Genomic DNA, 20,556 nt, shown 5'->3' with positions numbered 1-20,556 from the left:
ACAATAGATAAGGGGTAACCAGTGGATGTGGTATTTTTAGATTTTCAGAAAGCTTTTGATAAGGTCCACACAAGAGGTTAGTAAACAGAATTAGAGCACATGGGATTGGGGGTAATATTCTGGCATGGGTTGAGAACTGGTTAACAGACAGAGAATAGGAATAAATGGGTAATTTTCAGGTTGGCAGGCTGTGACTAGTGGAGTATCACAAGCAGTAGTGCTTGGGCCCCAGCTATTCACAATCTATATCAATGATTTGAATGTGGGGATTAAATGTAATATTTCCAAGTCTGCTGATGACACAAAACTAGGTCAAAGTGCGAGTTGTGAGGAGGATGCAAAGATGCTTCAAGGGAATTTCGAGAGGCTAAACGAGTGGGCAAAAAATTGGCAGGTAGAATACAATGTGGAGAAATGTGAGGTCATCCACTTTGGTAGGAAAAACAGAAATACAGAGTATTTCTTAAATGGTGAGAGGCTGGGAAGTGTTGAACCTTAAAGGGACTAGGGTGTCCTTGTTTATGAGTCACTGAAAGCTAACATGCAGTACTGCAAGCAACTAAGAAGGCAATGGCATGTTGGCCTTTATTACAAGAGGATTTGAGTATTGGAGTAAAGATGTCTTACTGCAATTATATAGAGCCCTGGTGAGACCGCATCTGGAGTATTGTGTGCAGTTTTGGTCCCCTTACCCAAGGAAAGAAATACTTACCATAGATGGAGTGCAACAAAGGTTCACTACATTAATTCCTGGGATGGAGCTATTGTCCTAAGAGGAAAGATTAAATAGACTGGACCTTTATTCTCTGGAATTCAGAACAATGAGGAGTGATCCCATTCAAACATACAAAATTCTTACAGGGCTCAACAGGGTAGATGCAGGATGTTTCCCTAGCTGAGGGAGTGGGTCTAGAACCAGGGAACACAGGCTCAGAAATAGGACTGAGATTAGGAGGAATGTCTTCACTCAGAGGGTGGTGAATCTTTGGAATTCTTTGGCCCTAAGGACTGTGGAGGCTCAGTCGTTGAGTATGTTCAAGACTGAGAGCGATTGATTTCTACATATTAAATATATCAAGGGATACGGGGATAGTGTAGGAGAATGGTGTTGAAGTAGAAGATCAGCCACAATCTCATTGAATGGCAGAGCGGGCTCCAAGGGGTTGAATGGCCTACTCCTATTTCTTATGTTCTAATGTTGAAATGGTTTCTTTTCCTGCTCCCATACCTTTACATCAGGTGTTCCTCCAAGGACCTACCCTCGCCCCCTTCTATTTCTTATCTACATGCTGCCCCTTAGTGACATCATCTGAAAGCACAGCGTTAGTTTTCATGTGTGCTGATGACACCCAGCTGTACCTCACTGACGCTTCTCTCAACTCTGCCACTGTGGTTAAATTATCAGATTGATTATCTGACATCCAGTACTAAATGAGAAAAAATTTCCTATAATTAAATATTGGGAAGGCTCAAGCCATTGTTTTCAGTCCCCGCTCCCAACTACATTCCCTAGCTACAACACCATCTCCTTCCCTGGCAATAAGACTGAGATTAAACCAGTCTGTTCGCAATCTTGGTGTCACATTTCACCCGACATGAACTTACAACTCATATTAATGCCATCACTAAGACTGCCTTTTCCCCCTCCATACCATCACCCGACTTCCCACCTGTCTCAGCTCATCTGCTGCTGAAACCTTCATTCATACCTTTGTTACCTCCAGACTCGACTACTCCAATACATTGCTGGCTGGTCTCCCATGTTCCACCTTCCGAAAACTTGAAATCATCCAAAACTCTGCTTCCGTGTCTTAACTCACACCGAGCCCCATTCACCTAACACCCCATGTGCTCGCTGACCTACCTTGATTCCCTGGCAATCAACGTCTTGTTTTTAAAATTTTCACCCTTGTTGTCAAATCCCTCCACGGTCTCCCTCTCCCTATCTCTGAAATATCCACAATCCTCAGAGATATCTGCACTCCTATAATTCTAGCCTCTTGACAATTCCCAGTTTTAATTGGTTCAACACTGCTGGCCGTGCCTTCAGTTGTCTAGGCCCTAAGCTCTGAAATACACTCCATCCAACTCTGTTTCCTCATTTCACCTTTAAGAAACTCCTTAAACCCTACCTCTTTGAGCAAGCTTTTGGTCATCTGACCTAATATCCCTTACATGGCTCAGTGTCGTATTTTATTTAATAATGCTCCTTTGAAGACGTCTTGGGACGTTTTATGATGTTAAAGTGTTATATAAATACAAGTTGTTACTGTTCGAGGAGATTTAGAGCAGGGCCAGAAAAATTACAAGCACATAATCACCCAGTTTCATCCCACCACCACTCCCCCTGCCCCCCAAAACCCCTGCAATGCAGGTCACTTACCAGTTCCAATTTCATGATGCGCACACAATCCCTGAGAATGTGTGTGGGAGCTCCCAGTAGCTTAGCAAAGGCATTTAGTGTATTGGCTTTAAATGGGGGACCAGCAACCTTACCAAACAATAAAAAAAGGTAAGCAATTAATTCTATTACTGTATGGCTTTAGAAGGATAATAAATGTAACCATGTTAAATGATAGAAATAGGAGGTTCTATATATGATTTTACTGTTTGGGACTGTATGTATGGAAAATGTTTTTTAACAACACTAAAAATAAGCACCAATTATTTAATCAGCTTTTTCAAGGAGCAAATATAACAATACTATAAGTTCATGGCAACGGCCCAAATCTTCCGGTCTCCGGACCATGGGAATTGCCTGAGAGGTTTCAACGTCTGATTGGCAATTCCCCTGCTCCCCTGGACCCCATGCGAATGTCTCCGAGTTAGAGTCAGAGAGGACTGTTCTGACGTAGTCATTTGAATAGTTACCCAGGAAACATTAGATAATTAAAACCTAGTCTAACTCCTAGGTAACTACAGAACTGAAACCCCTACCCAATCATTGATGCTGACCTCCGAACTACTCCAATGACCCAGTCCGACCACCCACCAAAACCAACTACCACCTCACCGTGCCAGCCACACCACCCACCTACCCCCTATACCTATCCACCTCACCCAACCTATCCACTTGCCTCACCTGCCTAACCACCCTGCCCATTCACTAACATTCAAACTGAAACTTTAAACTTACCACATGGCAGTTAGTGCCATAAAAAAGGTGTGTCCTGTCTTCCCCCACTGACTCTACTCTGCTGCAATGAAGCTCTGATGGACACTGTGCTCCGCATTTCTAGGAAAGCTGGGCTTGGAAGGTCCCGGAAGAAATGTGGAGCAGCATTGAGTCAGGGAACGTTCGAGTGGAATGATAATCCACTCGATGATTGCCACTCCTCGAGGGATCCAGGCCAATATTTAGAGATGCATGCAACTACTTGTCATCTGGACTGTTCTTCTTTAATAAGGCCTTTAGTTGGCCAATAGATAATTTTATAACATAAATTGCATCACTGTATCATACTTACTCTCGTTTCAAAGAACTTTTCTAAAACTTGTAGTTCTTCTTGTGTCCATGGGTCTGGTGTTTCAGGTGTTACTTTGAACTGCAAAGTTTGATACGTTTGTGGGTTCAATGCTACTCGACACTTCAATGCTTCAGTCTTAAACATGATCACACCAGGTTCATTGGAGTTTATAAGCTGCAGCTAACAATCAGACAGAAAATATAATTAAAAGCCTGTTTTAAAATCTGATCAAGAAATCATAACTACATTTTCTGGAAATTGCATCCAATGTTAGGATTAGAATTGCTACAATTATATTTTATACTAGTTCTAAGAATACAATAAAATTAGCTTTGAAAAGTTCTGATGAAGATAATACACTTCCACAATTTCTCTAACTTTGATATAAGGAAATTTAGAATTGATGAACAGGAAAAAATGCATATGGTGGGAATTTGAAACAAAAATATCCAAAACATTAATTCATTTTTTTATTCCCCCCGCCACACAACTGCCCACCGTAGTTGATGGGCCTGGTGTGTATTTGCTGTATTTGTTGTTTTTACTGGGGAATATCATCATTTCTCCTACCGGTTCCTGTTGTATGATCCTCTGTAGATGTCGTCTCATCATAACAGATCCTAAAAATCGTTCTAGCGGGGAACACAGATAACTACCAGCCAATCCTGGGACAAGACCTGGTGTTGGTGATGGACAAAGTAGAATGTGCAAGGCATTATGAGTCAAGATGGTGGGTATTGATGCAGCCCACGAACGCTGAGGTAGTGTACGAGGAGGGGGCATGTTGGTCGGCATTATTTGGGAGCCTAAAATAAAAAAAAGGCAACATGTTATATACAGTTGTCTATTTACACTAAACTGGCCTTTTACTGAAAGTTGCCAAGTAGTGCTTATCCACCAACTACAATGTTACAAGTTTGAATTCTACAGTTACTGGCCTCCCAACCTTGCTAATTCTGGTGATATTTCACTCTCAACAAACACTGAAAGGCAGCATTTTAGGGACAAAAAGATAGCAGAGATGGAATAAATGTGGTGAGGGAAAGATACCTTTTCGCTCCCAACCTCACCCTGCTGGATTAGTATCTTATGTTGTATGTACATAGATTAGTATTGATGCAGTCATGGAGGAGTTTATGCTTAATGACTGTCCCACCCTCTTATAGAAAGATGTATTCAATGTATACAGAAATAAATTCAGCTGACATCAAATATTAGAATCAAAGATCAACTTGTGAAAATTAATTTGACCAAAAACAGTTAACAATTGCTCATGCTACAAAGTATTTTCCTTTACTTACAGTACAATACTTAGTGCTATGATTAATTAATCTTTTAAAATAAAAGTCAGGTACTTTCTTTACTACATTTCTGAATTTTGTTTGAGTTTTATTTCCTTTTATTTAAAGGATCGTTATTTTACCAATGTACGCCACAGCAAGATGTTGTAATATTTGAATTTGAAGTATATTTTGATCTACATTATCTCGTGGAGTAAATGTCCAAAGAAGCTGAAGTACCAACATGTTCATGTAATTATTTTGTCTTATTGCAGGCTGCTAATTTTATAACCACAGTGTCAAGTTTCATAATTGTGCAGATTCTAGTTATTATAGTCAAGTTGAGTAACTTAAAAGAATTTATAAAATTACCCTTTATCTCTTTTGACTTCAAATATTCTGTTTCTGCTAATGGAGGTGGACAACCCAATTTTAGGCTTCTGCAGCTTCAGGTTAGTAAGAAGTAGTACTGAGGGCAGGTATCATCCTTAATTGGATAGTCATCTTTCTACACACCAAAATGCTGCAAAATTAAGCTCCAATCTTGAGTTGCAATTCAGAAGTTCAGATTTTCTCTTATGGGCACTTATGTTGCTCCTCTCTCGTTTTTCTGTCTTGCATTCTTATCTCTACCTTTGCACCACAAAAGTTTCTTGTCAATTGCCTATCCTCTTCCAGTTTGAAGGGAACAATTAGAGGATGATTCAGACTGCAAATCTACCAGCTGTATTCCAATATAAGTTGACAGATATAAAGTGGTCATGTCAGCTTTCCTTTGCATGATAGAAACTGTCATCACCTGCCCCACCTCAGAAGGCACTTTATCCAATAATCCGAGCACTGACAACTGCTTATGACCAGGGCAGATTTAGAAGCCTTCATTATTCTGATATTAGGATGCCACCAAGAGACAATTTAATCTGTTTTTCCACTGATTAGTATCGGCTAATTTCCTACTGCCCGAGTCCTACCTGGCACCACCCCATTCACCTATCACCCTTATGCTTGCTGACCTACGTGGGCTCCCAGTCAAACAAAAATTCCCATCCCTGTTTTCAAATCTGCCCCGTCCATAAATCGGTAATCTCCCCACTCCCCAACCCCATAACCCTCCCAGTGCATGTAATTCTTCCCCCTGAGCATCCCAGATTAATTGTTCCATCATTGGTGGCTGCATCTTCAGCTGCCTAGGCCCTAAATTCTGGAATTTCTTCCCTAAACCTCTCTAACTCTCCTTCCTTTAAGATGCTCCTTAAAACCACTTCCACCAAGCTTTTGGTCATCTGCCCTAATATCGCTTCATCAGTTCAGTTTCATATTTTGCTTTATAACATTTCTGTGAAGCCCCCTGGGATGTTTTATTTTGTTAAAGGTACTATATATGTGTGTGAGCTTACAATAAAGAACTATATAAGGTTCCAACAATCTTTTCAGGTGAACTAATGCGAACAAAAAAATGCCTAGGGTGGGTTTTCATCTGTTGAAAAAAGGCATTATTGTGAATGCAGACAGTACTCCTTTCTTTTCTTCAGTGCTTACTACATGAATATGTGGCACTCTTATCATTCTTCTGGAAGCTACTGTGAAATTGAAATATTGTGGGAGAAAGGGGGTGTATTAAAATTAAACCTGCATTTCTATCCACTCAAACAATTAGGTTACCTCAAAAGAATCCTTTTTTTTTGCAAAAATGGAATACAATTTGAAAATAAAACAATAGCTGTTGAAACCTACTTGTTCCAGCTCGAGGGGAGTGAGATACATCTGGGATTGGCGAGTGTAAGGATGGATTTGCTGGTGACATTCCAGGAATGCGTGCTAAAGGTGGCCCAGGCAACTGTGGAGATCCAGGCCAGTTTCCAGGACGCTGACTGGGTGACATCATTGTATAAGGAGAGCTTGGGTCAATTGTGCCTAAACAAAAAGCAATCCGCATATTATAATTTACACTCTTCCACCTTCACCAAGCCAGATTCATGCCCTCTGCAATATGTCTCAATTCAGTTGGTTCATCACCAAACCACAACAGCAAATTTTGGCATTCCCTCATCTACATAGTTGAAGAAAGGTGCATTGAGGCAACATTCCTCAAAAAATTAAAACACGCAGTGATTAATTTTAGTCAAATAAGCAGAAGAACTCACCATGTGGACTTGCAAAGTTTGGTGTCTGTCCCATTGAAATTCCAAGGGAAGATGGAGATGGAGAGGGTACAAATGATGCTGGTGATGGGGCTCGTATTGCCCCACTTGGGGAATTTGCCGGATGTAAACTCCCTGTACAAAATAGCATTAGATGAATTTTGTGCACTGCTGACAATTTACCATCTTGTTTATCTTTAGACTGCAAATTTCATCCACAGTTAAAGGCATAAATCAGTAAATTGCTGGCCAGTTACTGTGCTCCTCCACAAGTTTTGCTATAATAGTATTGTGCCAAGTGACTCAGTCATAGAGCTTCAGTATGCAGATAACACTTGTGTGGGCTCACTCAGATCATTGTCAACTCCTTGTCCAAAGCATATCACAAGGGGTCAAACATACCCACTGACTCATGGGAGACCCTGGTTTGACTGACCAAAATTGAGAAGGCTCATTCAGAATGGCACTGAACACATCGACAGACTTCATTAGGAATGTGCAGAGATGAAGTCGAACCATTCAAGTACCACCTGCTTTGCATGTGGCAGAGCCTGTAGATCGTGAGGTTGACTTAGCAGCCATTTCAAAGCCTATTGAATCAGAGTGAAAACAAGTCATCCTTGATCCCAAGGCACTGCCCAAGAAGAAGAGGCCCTGCTCTTCCACAAATTCTGCTACAATAGTATCTTGCCGGGTGACTCAGCATTAAAACGTGTGAAGGGCTGAAGTTGCTGTACTTATCCACTAAATATGCCAGAAAAAAATAAGGCTTATTCATTCAAGAATAGGTGAATTTTTTACACCATGATAAATCTCAATTACTACTAAACAACCTCTCTGGCACTGAAAATTTACTTTACTTTTACAAACGTGGGGTATCATTCCTTCAGATTTTAATGAAGATGACCTAAAATAATTAAAAAGTTTATTTTTAGAAACTTTTTTATTTTATAACTCTCTCATAATCCTATTTTTCCCCTCTCCATTTCATTTTCTAAACATGCTTTTACATTGAATTAAACATTCTAACATACATTTCCTGGTTTAGAATCTGTGTGCCTCAGCAAGGATTCTTCAATCTGATTAGTTGAAGAGATACACTGTCGCATGCCCTATTCTCCTAGAACCCCTGTAGAGGATGTTGCACTGCATCAGACTCCAGATGACCATAAGTCACTACTCAAAAGCCCATGAGAAGTCTGTGGGCAGCTGTAAGTGCAAGGAACAGCAACAGCTCTTCATTTGCAGCTGAATGCAAATTCCAGACCATTTTCCCCATCTGAAGGCGGTGACTTAAGTTGGTACAAAAGTAAATGTTTAACAGTTCAAGTGCCCTGTATTCATAAGCTTTGGTATTTAGAATTAAAACATTTATAAGATACATTCATCACTTACCAGGTGATTGTGTAGGCATCATTTGTGGTGATGGAGTCACCGTATTATGATAGGATGTAGGTGGTGATGTCAGAGGATAGGTTACTGCTGCACCAGATTTGGTGAAAGGCTGAGATAAACAAATTTGCATATGGTTTCAAGGTAAGTAAGAGGTTACCATTTCTTTTTGAGATAAAAGCACCAGCAAACCCACAAGAACATCATATGTGCAATGCTGACTGCCCAACAACACCTAACTGTAGCTGATGCTTGGAACAATAAGGACAAACAACTTGTGAAGCTTTGATCAGGTCAATCAAGGCATATCCTTCCTTCCCCATCCTCTTCCTAGTATTGCTAGGAAGCCTCAGCACTTTTTAAAGTCCACCTGTGATTGGTGTGGAAATATTGACACTCTTATCAGGAATCTCCTTTTACATCTACATGGCTTTCTCACACTTGTGTGAATGAAAGCATTTATATAGTGCTTTAAAAATGCTTAGGACATCCCAAAGTACTTCACAGTGAATTAGCTACTTTTGAGCTGCAGCCAATGTTGTTCTATAGGCAAATGGAAAGTTAATCTACATGCAGCAAATGAGATAAATGACCAAGGTAAATGACTGGTTCCAAAGAAGAGACATGGTCACCTTGAAAAGTTAACTGGTTCTCTCTCCACAGATGCTGCCAGATCTGACTATTTCCAGCATTTTCTGTTTTTTATTTCAGATTTCCAGTATCTGCAGTATTTTGCTTTTATTTTAGAAATAAATCACCAGTTAATCGATCTGTTTTAGTGGTTAAGAAGTAAATGCTTATCAGGACACTAAAGCTGCTGAATAAGGCTGTTGAAGGTAAGTCACACTTGAAGGTAAACCAAGTATCAACCTGATTCAGTGCTTTTGCCTCTGAATCAAAATGTCATAGATTGAAGCCCCATTTTGGGATTTTGAACATGTAATTAGACCTGCTGAGTTCTTCCAGTATTTTTTGTTTTTGTTTCAGATTTCCAGCATCTGCAGTATTTTGCCTTTTTCCCAATAACACGTTTGATGGAACACAGACCAGAAGATCTCAGATTGAATCCCCAAATGGTGCCTAGGTAGTTATCACTGTGGGAAAGCAAGTGTGGTGCTACAATTGGTTGCACTATCCTCTGGCCAGGAACGGAGAGACAAGATAAATATCAGTTAGGCTACCCATTCTTAATTGCCAACCAGTTACTCAGGCCAGGTACCAGAATATTGTCAGAATTTGTGAAACCGTGTTCCAGGAAAAATATCAGAGGCTCCATGAGGACAGAATATTGAGGGGAAAATAGTATATGTCAATAGATCCACTGGTGTTATACCATGGAGGATATGATCACTAGGTTGGTATTTAACTCACACGAGTGGCGTTATCCTAAACCACTCATATTCATATATCAGCAGCCAGCCTGGAAAGTAACCAAAACTTGAGTTTTAAGAAATAGCTTCAAGCTAATGTCCAAGCAAAAAAGCTGTGACTGAGTTATGTCAACCTCGAGTCATTTATCATCTCTCACGACTGACATGTTATTTTATTGATGTCATGCAGAGCAAGAAAGCTAGCCACCGTTTTGCTTATGGAATTTTTCTTTCCCCTTGACCATGAAAAACATATGAAAGTTTATAGGGGCATGAAGATTTCCATGGAAATTGTAACTCAATTTTGAAAACTAATTTTGATTAGTTGATTCCTCGCATCACTTATTGGCTGATTGCAGAGCAGAGTTTTCCACCACCCCACCCATCAGTCAGGGAGACTTTGCAGAGAAAATAGCAAAGAAAAAACTAAATTATAAGGAAACACAAACAACATATCCACAATCAAAATACCAGCCCTGACTAGAGCCATTTGTCACCAGTATAGTCAATACTGACGATCACCATTTTGTTGTAACAGATCCATTTGTTTTGACCTCCTGTTCATAAATCTACTTCTAAAGGATACTTGAAACCATGACATATCAATAGTTCCTAACATATAGATACTTCCATAATTCAAAACACACAAATACCTGCTGTGACTGTGACTGAAGCTGCGACATTAATGATTCTATCATGTCCCCACCAATAGGAGACGGTGGGTTATCATCTTCATTCACTGACCGCCTACGTGCATCCTGGGTGCTGTCTACAAACATGTTCAAGAAAGTCTGGAAAGTAATCAAAATTTAACCAATCAATTCCTTTGCATAGTATTCCCCAACACAACAGATTATACTGATTTCTAATATGTTTAAGCTAATGCACAATCAACAAAATCATGACTGGGTTATGTCAACCTCATGAGTGATTATCATCTCTCACTGCTGACAAGAAATGATATTGATGCCAAGTTCAAGATAGAATTTTTTTGAATAAATTTGTGGCTAGATTATTTTATTAACCAATTTTGATGTATTCACATGACCATACATGTGCCATAATAGCTTTGCTGCCAACTGCCCAATCATAAACCTAGCAAACAACATTATTTTTGTGGTCAAGCCAAACCCAATTTAGGAATTTATTTTTTGTAAAGGGCATTTAATAAAAACTCAAAGACTTCTAATAAAGATCGAATGAAGTACACACATAATGAACTACATTGCAGATTGTTTTTATTTATCATGACTTCCTTAGGACGTTTTAATTATTCCACTCCAAGTTTAGGATTTCTCCGCCGATGCTGCCAGACCTGCTGAGTTTTTCCAGGTATTTCTGTTTCTGTTTTTGTTTTGCATTTCCAGCATCCGCAGTTTTTTGTTTTTATCTCTGTGTTTAATTGACTGCCACTTCTCTTCAAGAAATGCCTACCTTGAAGAAATTTTGTTCTACTCTCCGTCAGGATTTTTGAATCTCTCTTTTGCCTTGTTCACCTTCATTGCTTTCCATTTCTCTCCTGGTGTTTGTATATTTCACCCCTTTCCTAATTTTACTTAGTTCTGTTGAAGGGTCATGAGGACTCGAAACGTCAACTATACTCTTCTCCGCCAATGCTGCCAGACCTGCTGAGTTTTTCCAGGTATTTCTGTTTCTGTTTAGGATGTCGCTTTAACTTTTCTAACATTAGAACAGCTTGTGGCATTATAACTGACCTTTTTAAGTGTCAGTGAAACTGGGTTTTATTTTCCAATCCCACCCCACCCTGACAAAGATAGCCTGCAGAAGATCTGCTTTGTGGCCTCTGTCAATGTTATTCTGTAACTGAAGATTAAGAGGAACAATGTTACCTAGTATCACTCATCTACAGTAACTGGGTGCTTAAGGAAGAAGGCATGTCAGGAGCGAGTGATTTTTCAATTCTAAAGACCTCTCCCATTTGACACTATAAAAGACATACTTATTGAAACTTTGTTTGATTTTTTTCAAATGAACATTAAATTTATTATTTACTGGATCATGTCTTCGTCCTGCCATATCAGCCTCCAAAGTCACTAATAGGGAATGGATGTGCAACTTTATTGAAACAGTAGACGGGGGGGTGGGGGCGGGGGGCGTCATAACTTTGATATTGCGTAAAGTTGGATCCAAAATTGCAGACCCCCGGAAAATCATATCATCAACTGGCTACTCTGCATTCCTGGTCTGTCATAGTTCCTTTTGGTCCAAGCTCAATTAAAATGATGATTAAAATTTCTGTAAGTATACCATTTTTGAGTATATAATGGACAAGTAAATTGAATTAAAAATTTTTCCCCATAATTAGTTGTCATTTTAAGTATTTTTCAGCCCCAATATCATCTGCAGCAATAATGACAAAAACACATTGGATTTTCTGTTTACATATATTAGTGTGTATTAATTGTAATTCAATCATTTATCAATGTTATTAGAAATTTCTACCTCAAATTCTGTTGCATTATATAGATGGGAACATAGTATCACAAAATAGCGTTAATGGAAATTAAGGAGGTTTAAATAACCTAATGAAAGACTTCTAAAGAATACTACCAATTAGTTCCAATTAGCAATCCAATCAATTACAGACCTTTAAGCCTGGAGCCGGATGGAATCCCTCCACGATTTTACTGTTGTCAAAAAGACTGTAGGCACCATCACGTATAGCCACAACACCTCGGCTTCGACAGTATATGTCAATGCAGTACATGTTACGGAAAGCAAGTCTGATGTGTGTGGGTGACTGGGGTAATATTGAAAAACACTGATAGGCAGTATTCGTTCGATGCGTGAGACCCAACATTGGCACTGTTGGGAGTTTATTAATAGCATTCAGCGGTGCTTGTGTATCATACAATATCTATGGAAAAATATACAAGATTATTTTTATTTTAAATGTGTTAAAATCAGAATTTGAACTGTTTATTTGCATTCACAACCATAACATATACCTGTATTTTATATTCTACCTATGGCTCAGCAAGTCACTGAGGTATGCAAACCGGGAAGGCTCCAGTTAATTCACTGCCTGAGCCAAGTTAGCTGAAGTCAGCAGTTGTGACTGCTAGCTATCATGAGTTAAGGAAAGTAGGGGGAAAAAATGAATCACCCAGAGTCCCCACTACTGGTTGCCATCTTGCAACTTCTGCTGGAAGTGTCCATTTGTGCACAATGGGTGTGAGCAGGATTAAGTTCAACTGTGACATGGTTGGAACTGTTAAAATTAAAGACCCAAGAAGAAAGGCCACTTGGGGAAGGCACTCAAAGACAACTGGCTTGACAGCACCACAGCCCAGCAGGGAGTTAAAATCTTCAGAAAAAGGAAGGGAAAATTGGCAGAAGGGGGAACCATTTCAAAACACAAGCTCTATTATATACACTTCATACTGCCTTATGTACAAACAAAAAAAATTTGTAAATAAGGCTTGTATTTTGCACCTTAACTATAATGCTGTCTAAGTAGTTACCTGATGTAGGACATGTGTACCACGAATAAAAAAATTCTTTCGAGTTATCAACAGTCACAGATTGCAACTCTTTCGAGTACAATCACAGTTCTTGGTTTCCGGGAGTGGGACATGAACCCACAACCCTCTGATTCAAAGGCGAGGGTGCTGTGAACTGAGCCACAGCTGACACCACGAATAAACTTGCACACAATCAACAAAATCATAAATCAATTACTCTGATTCAATTATCACAGAACATGGTATAAAATTGCTGTGGATCCTCCCCCCCTCATATCGAATCACTTGTTTTATGACATTGTTTTTAATACATGACTAGATAAACCCTTATATAAAACAAACTTAAAGTATACCACCCAATTCTTTCAGGGATCCAGTAAAAAACAAAACAAGTACTAGATTCATCATTAGGCATAGACTGGAGCTGGAAGCCAGATTAATGCAACTCATTGCCTTACTGGCTCAAGTTCCACATGCATTTGAATAGGGAAAATTCTCATGAAGAGTTTGGAACCATGTTGATGGTGCAATCTTCCCTACCCTGGTAATGTGCCTTAGTTAATTTGGAAAGAAACAGCAAGAAAAAGAGGATTGAGACAAGAATGCAGATCACACAAAACTGGAAAGCTTAAATTGAACCAGACCAGTTAAGAAAAATAGGCAAAAAGGAAAGTGGATTTGGAGTTCAAACTACTTAAATGGTGATGAGGAACTTTGGTTGTTCAGTTTATACACACAAGTGAATTAGGCCAAAGTGGTACAGAAAACGTGAGGTGGAAGCCAGACTGGAGCAACATATCACTAATGAACTTTTAGGTTGAGTTTTCAACTTAAGACAATACTGTAATACCTGGTGAAATCCCGGAAGATACTCCACACAGCTATTTTGCTGATAGTGTCAAGGGAGTCCAGTTCATATTGGCCCATAAAAAGACTCAACCCTCTGTAGAGCAATCCACTCAATTCCATATCCCCCTTTGTCAACCTTTTTTCTTAAAATCCAGACAGATAACATCCACTGCATTCCCTTCATCATCCTTCGATGTTGCTTCAAAAATTTCAATTAGGTCAAACACAATCTACCTTTTACAGATCCTTGTTCTCCTTAGTTAACTCAAACTTCTCTAAGTGCCTGATAATCTTTTCCCCGATTATTGTTTCTAAAACCTTACCCACCACTGATGTTAAACTATCCAGCCTATGTTACTAGGAATGCCCTTGCACCCCTTGTTGAATAAGGGTGTCATATTTGTCACTTTCTTATCCTCTGGTATATCCCCCTTATCTAGGAAAGAAAAGATGATCATCGCAAGCCCTTTTGTTATTTCAATTCCCACTCCCTTGAACAACCTGGGATATAAGCCATCAAACCAGGCGACTCATTCACTCGAAGCACAGCTAGCCTTTCCAGCACATCCTTCCTATCAATTTTCACCCCATCCATTATGTCTACCATCTCCACTTCCACTGATATTTTGTCAGCACGCCTTAGGAACGATATACTGGCCTTGGAGGGAGTGCAAAACAGATTTACCAGAATTTAGAAGGATGTGCGGTTACTTAACCCAAGTTTACAAGATATTAGGGGAACTGATAAGGTAGGTAGAGGAAACTATTTCTTCTCATTGGGGAGTCTAGTACTAGGGGACACAGCCTGAAAATTGATGCCAGACCTATCAAGGTGTGAAATAAAAACAGAAAATGCTGGAAAAACTCAGCAGGTCTGGTAGCACCTGTGGAGAGAGAAACCGGGCTAACGTTCAAATCCGTATGGCTCTTAAGAGTCATAAGGACTCAAGACATTAGCTCTGTTTCTCCCTCCACAGATGCTGCCAGATCTGTTGAACTATTTCAGCATTTTCTTTTTATTTCAGATTTTCAGCATCTGCAGTATTTTGCTTATATCGAGGAGTGAAGTTTGGAAACATTTCTACACAGAGGGTGGAAGAAGTTTGGAACACTCTTCAGCAAACAGTAGTTTGATGCTAGATCAACTGTTAATTTTAAAAGAGATTGGCAGATTTCTGTTAGCCAAAGGTATTAAGGGATATGGAATTAGGTCACAGATCAGCCATAATCTCATTTGAATGGCAAAACAGACTGGACAGGCTAAATGCCTACTCTAGTTTCTATCTTCCTTTCTGAGGAGGAATCATGCAGTGGCAGATAAACTTCAGCAGTGACTTTCTGAGAATTATGGCATTCAGGTTTCAATTCTTCTAAGATAACTTCCAGTGCGAATCCCAAGAAAATATCTCAACAGTTTACTAATTCTGCAAACCAACACAGGAACAAATCTTTTAACATCTTTCAAAATTAGAAATTTAACAAAATAAAATCATCATCTTAATATGTTCTGACATCATGTAGGACAGATTTAAACCTAAAACGTGGAACTGGCCATAAGGCAGAAGAATTTGCCAGGTGCTTTTCATTGGATGGGTACAAAATGCATTCCTGGCAAGGGTCATTGATGAGTACTGATTGATGAGCATCAATCAACTCCCAGTACTTTATGCAGTCTAATGCCAGATAGCTTAATTAGTGCTCTCCATTATGGATAATTGTGGTTCAATTTATATGGTTTCATGTATTTTACAGGAGCATTCCTCACCTCTATAAAATTGGAAACATGATATTTCAGCAAGATTTCATTAAAAAGCATAACTTATGCAAGTACCTGCAGTAACTGAACAACATTTGGCGATTTGTTAAACATTTCTTGAAGTTGATGGAGTATGATGTTGTGGCAGTTACTACAGCCAGAATTCGGACCCACTGTTCCTAATGAAATGTGGAATCGCTGATGAGTGGGATTCCACTGGATTGTTGTCTGGAATATAAAACACCTTTTCTTTTAAAAAAGAAATTAACCATTGTTATAGAGGCATCTCAGTTTAACTTAACAGCTTTAATTTTGTTTTCTTATAGTCTGTAAACCATACATTTACATTGCATGTTGTTTTAAGAGATACAAAGTTATATTATATATCATATTTGCAATATTAAGGCAAAGACATATAACAAATGAAATGAATTGTACTTTGCTTACCGAGCTGCCTTTAGTGGCTCCATAGCATATGACAAGTTTACGGTAATTATAGACACGTATCTCCGAGAAATGATTAAGGTGGGATGGTATTTCTAGAAGGTGAAATGTTAGAAGATTATTTCTTGTTTTACTATTGCTGCTATTTCATAATAAAATAATTGGAATCATGATTAGTACCTGGCAAGGAACGTGCAAAATCTAGAACACAGTCATAGAGCTTAGCTATGCTATTCAAATCATTCAGGAATGCTTCGACCACCTTTCGACCTCCAACAGGCTCTGATAATAAACTTTCGTATGTCAGATAGACATGACGTGTTGAACCTGGAGACAAAATTAAATCATTACAGACAAAAGCTATTGAAATTCATGTTAGCAAGAGCTACCAAATATTTGTGCCAGTATGAAAAATGTTTATTTTATATGCTGCATATGATGATTGAACATGTTAAGCAGCTGCAGTTTCTCAACTGGTACATTGATTTCAGATCTAAAATGAATACTGCAAGGCATCTGTTACAAACCTTTTGATATTCTGATTGCTAAAATAGATGCTCATAACCATGTTTTGCAGTACAAAATCTAATTCCAAACCAAAGATGAGATCTGTAATATGTGATTAATGGTGCATTTACTAGTTTAGCTCTGGTATAATGCGGTTTTGGCTTTGTACCAATGCTAAATTTGTGAAGTGTAAATCAGGTGTCAAGACCCCAGTCCTTGGAGCCAGGGAACCTCACTCATCTTCGCTCTGGTGTCAGGTTGCACATAACACTCTGGATTCATGCTGCATTTAAGCTATAAACATGTAGTACAAGTGAAATTCCTACTTTGTAATGATGTTGCAGTTTTATTTTGAATGCTCCCCAAGTTATTTTCTCAACTACAACTACAAGTTCTGTTTTCTTAATTAGGCTTTTAAAAGACTGAATGATTGTCAAACTAAGTAGAAAGAAACAACACATTCTATCCCAACTTATTAATTTGAAGAATTTTTTTGGCTTTTAATAAATATTATGCAAGAATAGATATATCTGAACACATCCTACTCATATAACAAAACATTATACTTTGGAGTGGAAGATTTTATATGCTTTCATAAGATGTCTAGGACATTCAAGGTAGGTTTGATTTGCTCTGCTGTCATTTGCTTGTGGCACCCGAAGCTTCCTGGATCAGTATTTTATTTTTTGTACTCCAGAAAATTGGAGAAAAAATAAGTAACAACTATAGAAGTAACTTTTCCACTAATTTGATTCAACATAAATACTACACAAGTCTTATATACTATTATGGTGACTAAAAACAGTTCTTTGCAAAGCTGTGATGCTTTTTGTGTTTGAGACGATAAGCAAACCATTCTAGTTTCCAGGTCATCACACTAGGTAATCTAAAACACGTTTTTTTATTCGTTCATGGGATCTGGGTGTTGCTGGCCAGGCCAGCATTTATTACCCATCTCTAGTTGCCCTAGTTCAGAGTCAACCACATTGTTGTGGGTCTGACCAGGTAAGGACAGCAGATTTCCTTCCCTAAAGGGAATTCATGAATCAGATGGGTTTTTACAACAATCGACAATGGTTTCATGGTCATCATTAGACTTTTTAATTCCAGATTTTTTTTCTTGAACTCAATTCCACCATCTGCCGTGGTAGGGTTCGAACCCGGGTCCCCAGAGTATTACGCTGGGTCTCTGGGTTACTAGTCCAGCAACAATACATATCGAGATGTACATCACTTTGCATCTTATCCAGCATACAACTGCTGAATGAAGAAAAACTACTCAAAATTGAAGAATTTTGGAAGTGGTGTAGATATGTCAACATGGATATTTAAAAGTATCTACCTTGCTCTTTGGCTGAAGTACTATTCAGAGGGCAATTGGCAAATACTAGTTCTGCCACCCAGGTCCGATTATTCCTTCCCTGCAATCGGAAAGTGCAATCCAGCAAAGATCGATCTAAGGCCTTCTGTGTCTCCTCACTGACACTTGTACATAGAGGAATCCTATGGAAAAACAAAAACTCACTTCGTTAAAAGTGAAGACTTTATACTCCCTGGAGATGAAGACTTAAAAGAAAAGTGAAGGGGCAAGGTGTTTAGTCCAACTAAACACTGCCAATCATCTTTTTTAAAATTGCGTCATAAGTCAAAGACTTCCCATCTTAAGATCCCAGAGTTGAAATTCCAGTATCAACTTATCTTCAACTTATCTACTTCCAAACCAGTATGTTATGACAAAGTAGACAACAAAGCAGCATTGTTAATTGTGCTTTATCACTAAGGAGCAGAGACAGACCTTTGGAAGGATTGATCTTACATAGTTACATGGTCTTAACAGCATAGGAACTGGGTATTCAGGCCAATAGGTCTTTATTCTACACATGATCCTCCTCTCACCATTTTCTAGCTAATCCCATGAACATATTCTCCTGTCCCTTTCTATCTCATGTGCTTATCTAGCTTTTTCTAGGAGAAACATGGAGGGATCTGGGAAAAGAGTGCTTGGTGAACCAATTGCTAAGTCTGGAATTCAGTACAAGTAGGATTTCTACTAAGTATTTCTCAAGCTGTAATTTAGATTAACAGCTAGGATCCAGCTAAATTACCTAGTCAACCCCCAGTGCCAGGAAGTTTCTGTTAACTGTCAATCAGTTGAAAGTGGTTATTTTAATAAGTGTTAATTACTGTAGCATGAAGCTGAGTTAGCAGTTGTAACTTGGGGGTGAATCATAAGCTCTCTATACAAGACAGTGTTTGCGAATGCACAGAGTGAGGAAGCACAGTGATATGGGAACAGAGTGCTTTGTGAACCAAGTGCTAAATCAGGTGTAGAGGGGGAAGGCAATGCTGTTCTTTATTTTTTTGTTTTTCCTCCACTAGCTGGGGCGTATTCTTCATTTGTCTGCAATTTAGGAGACTTTAATTTGCTATTACTTAAGATAACTAGTTCCTAATTTAAAGGAATCCAATAAATTAGGGTGAGACAGCTATGGCAGGGCAGGTGGTATGCCGTGACTGCAACATGTGGGAGTTTGTGGAGTGTACAGTAGTCCTGGACAGTATCAGTGGTCAGTGTCTGCAGCTTATGCAACTTTGGCTTGGATTTGTTAAGCTGGAGTCTTAACGCAGACATTGTGGGACATCAGGATGGAGGAGAATTAACTGGACAGTTACACCACCGAAATTCAGTAGAATTTTAGAATTGGTCAATTGTCAGGGACAGGAGGTATGATTGAAAATTAGGCAGGTATGGGGATCCAGCATGTGGTAATGGAGGAACTTCAGCCCTTGACTTTTGAACTCTAGGTATGAGGTATTTGCTGCCTGTGTGGATGAGAACTAGGGCTGCGGGGTGGTTAAGCAAACTGACCATGCTGCTGAATGCCATTCAAGTGGGGCAACTGAAAAGGAACATGGTAATGATAGGGGACAGTATATTCAGAGGGATAGATACTGTTGTCTGTGGTCATGAATGGGAGGACTTCTGAAGGTCATGTTGCTTGCCTGGTGCCAGGGTTAAGGACATCTCCTCGCAGCTGGAGACAAGCTTGGAGAGGGAGGGGGAAGATCTAGTTATTCTGGTCCACATAGGAACCAATGACATATGTTGAACTAGAAATGTTGTTCTGCTCAGACTTGGAGGAGTCAGGTCCAAATTAAAACACAGAACCTCAAAGGTAATGATTTCTGAGTCATGTGCCAATTGGCATAGAGTCAAACAGATTAGGGAATTAAACATGTGGCTCAAAAATGGTGTAGGAAGATGGGATTTCAATTCACGGGGCACAGGCACCAGTACTCAGGAGCTGTTCTGTGGGAATGAGCTCCACTTAAACCAGTCTGGGATCAGTGTCCATGTGAATCATGTAACTAGGGCTGTGGGCAGGGCTTTAAAGTAAAAAAGGTGGCCGGGGGTTTGGGAGGGGGGTTCAGGTGAAGGGAGATTTAGAAATCTAAAGAGAAGTTCAGACAATAGAACAGTGTTGCTATTAGGGTGAAGACAAGCAGGGTGGGACAGAAAGGGGACAAAATTTAATGGTAATAGTCCATGTACAAATGAGGTACATGCAAAGTAGCAAAATAAAATTTGAGGCTCTTTACCTGAATCGGTGAAACATTCACAATAAGGTAGATGAACTAGTGTCACAAATAGTGATAAATGGTTTAGATCTAATCATCATTACAGAGACGTTCTAACAAGGCTGGGAAATAAATATTTCAGGGTACGCAACATTTCAAAAAGATAGGCAGAATGGAAGAGGAGGCAAAATTCCCTAGATTCTAGAACAGTCTCAGCAGATTGGAAGTTAGCAAACGTAAGACTGCTATTAAAGAAAGGAGGGAGGGAAAAAACAATTAGCTTGAA

At 39.2% G+C, this 20,556-nt stretch overlaps 1 protein-coding gene across 1 annotated transcript in view; it reads right to left on the bottom strand.

The window, feature by feature from the left end:
- Positions 1 to 20,556, bottom strand: part of med14 (mediator complex subunit 14) — a 64,477-nt gene that overhangs the window by 9,220 nt on the left and 34,701 nt on the right. Inside the window, exons 17-28 of the mRNA XM_078559740.1 lie at positions 18,034 to 18,194; positions 16,365 to 16,511; positions 16,188 to 16,279; positions 15,816 to 15,968; positions 12,259 to 12,528; positions 10,304 to 10,441; positions 8,284 to 8,392; positions 6,892 to 7,023; positions 6,482 to 6,661; positions 4,038 to 4,273; positions 3,468 to 3,647; positions 2,384 to 2,491 (exon numbers count right to left, since the gene is read on the bottom strand). Coding sequence (XP_078415866.1) covers positions 2,384 to 2,491; positions 3,468 to 3,647; positions 4,038 to 4,273; positions 6,482 to 6,661; positions 6,892 to 7,023; positions 8,284 to 8,392; positions 10,304 to 10,441; positions 12,259 to 12,528; positions 15,816 to 15,968; positions 16,188 to 16,279; positions 16,365 to 16,511; positions 18,034 to 18,194 — 1,906 coding nt within the window. The remainder of the gene's footprint in view (positions 1 to 2,383; positions 2,492 to 3,467; positions 3,648 to 4,037; positions 4,274 to 6,481; positions 6,662 to 6,891; positions 7,024 to 8,283; positions 8,393 to 10,303; positions 10,442 to 12,258; positions 12,529 to 15,815; positions 15,969 to 16,187; positions 16,280 to 16,364; positions 16,512 to 18,033; positions 18,195 to 20,556) is intronic.

The sequence above is a fragment of the Cetorhinus maximus genome, chromosome 16 (assembly GCF_964194155.1).
Source record: "Cetorhinus maximus chromosome 16, sCetMax3.hap1.1, whole genome shotgun sequence".
In the NCBI taxonomy this organism is placed as follows: Eukaryota; Metazoa; Chordata; class Chondrichthyes; order Lamniformes; family Cetorhinidae; genus Cetorhinus; species Cetorhinus maximus.
The sequence above is the reverse complement of the archived record's forward strand: the minus strand, read 5'-3'. Positions and strand labels throughout refer to the sequence as shown.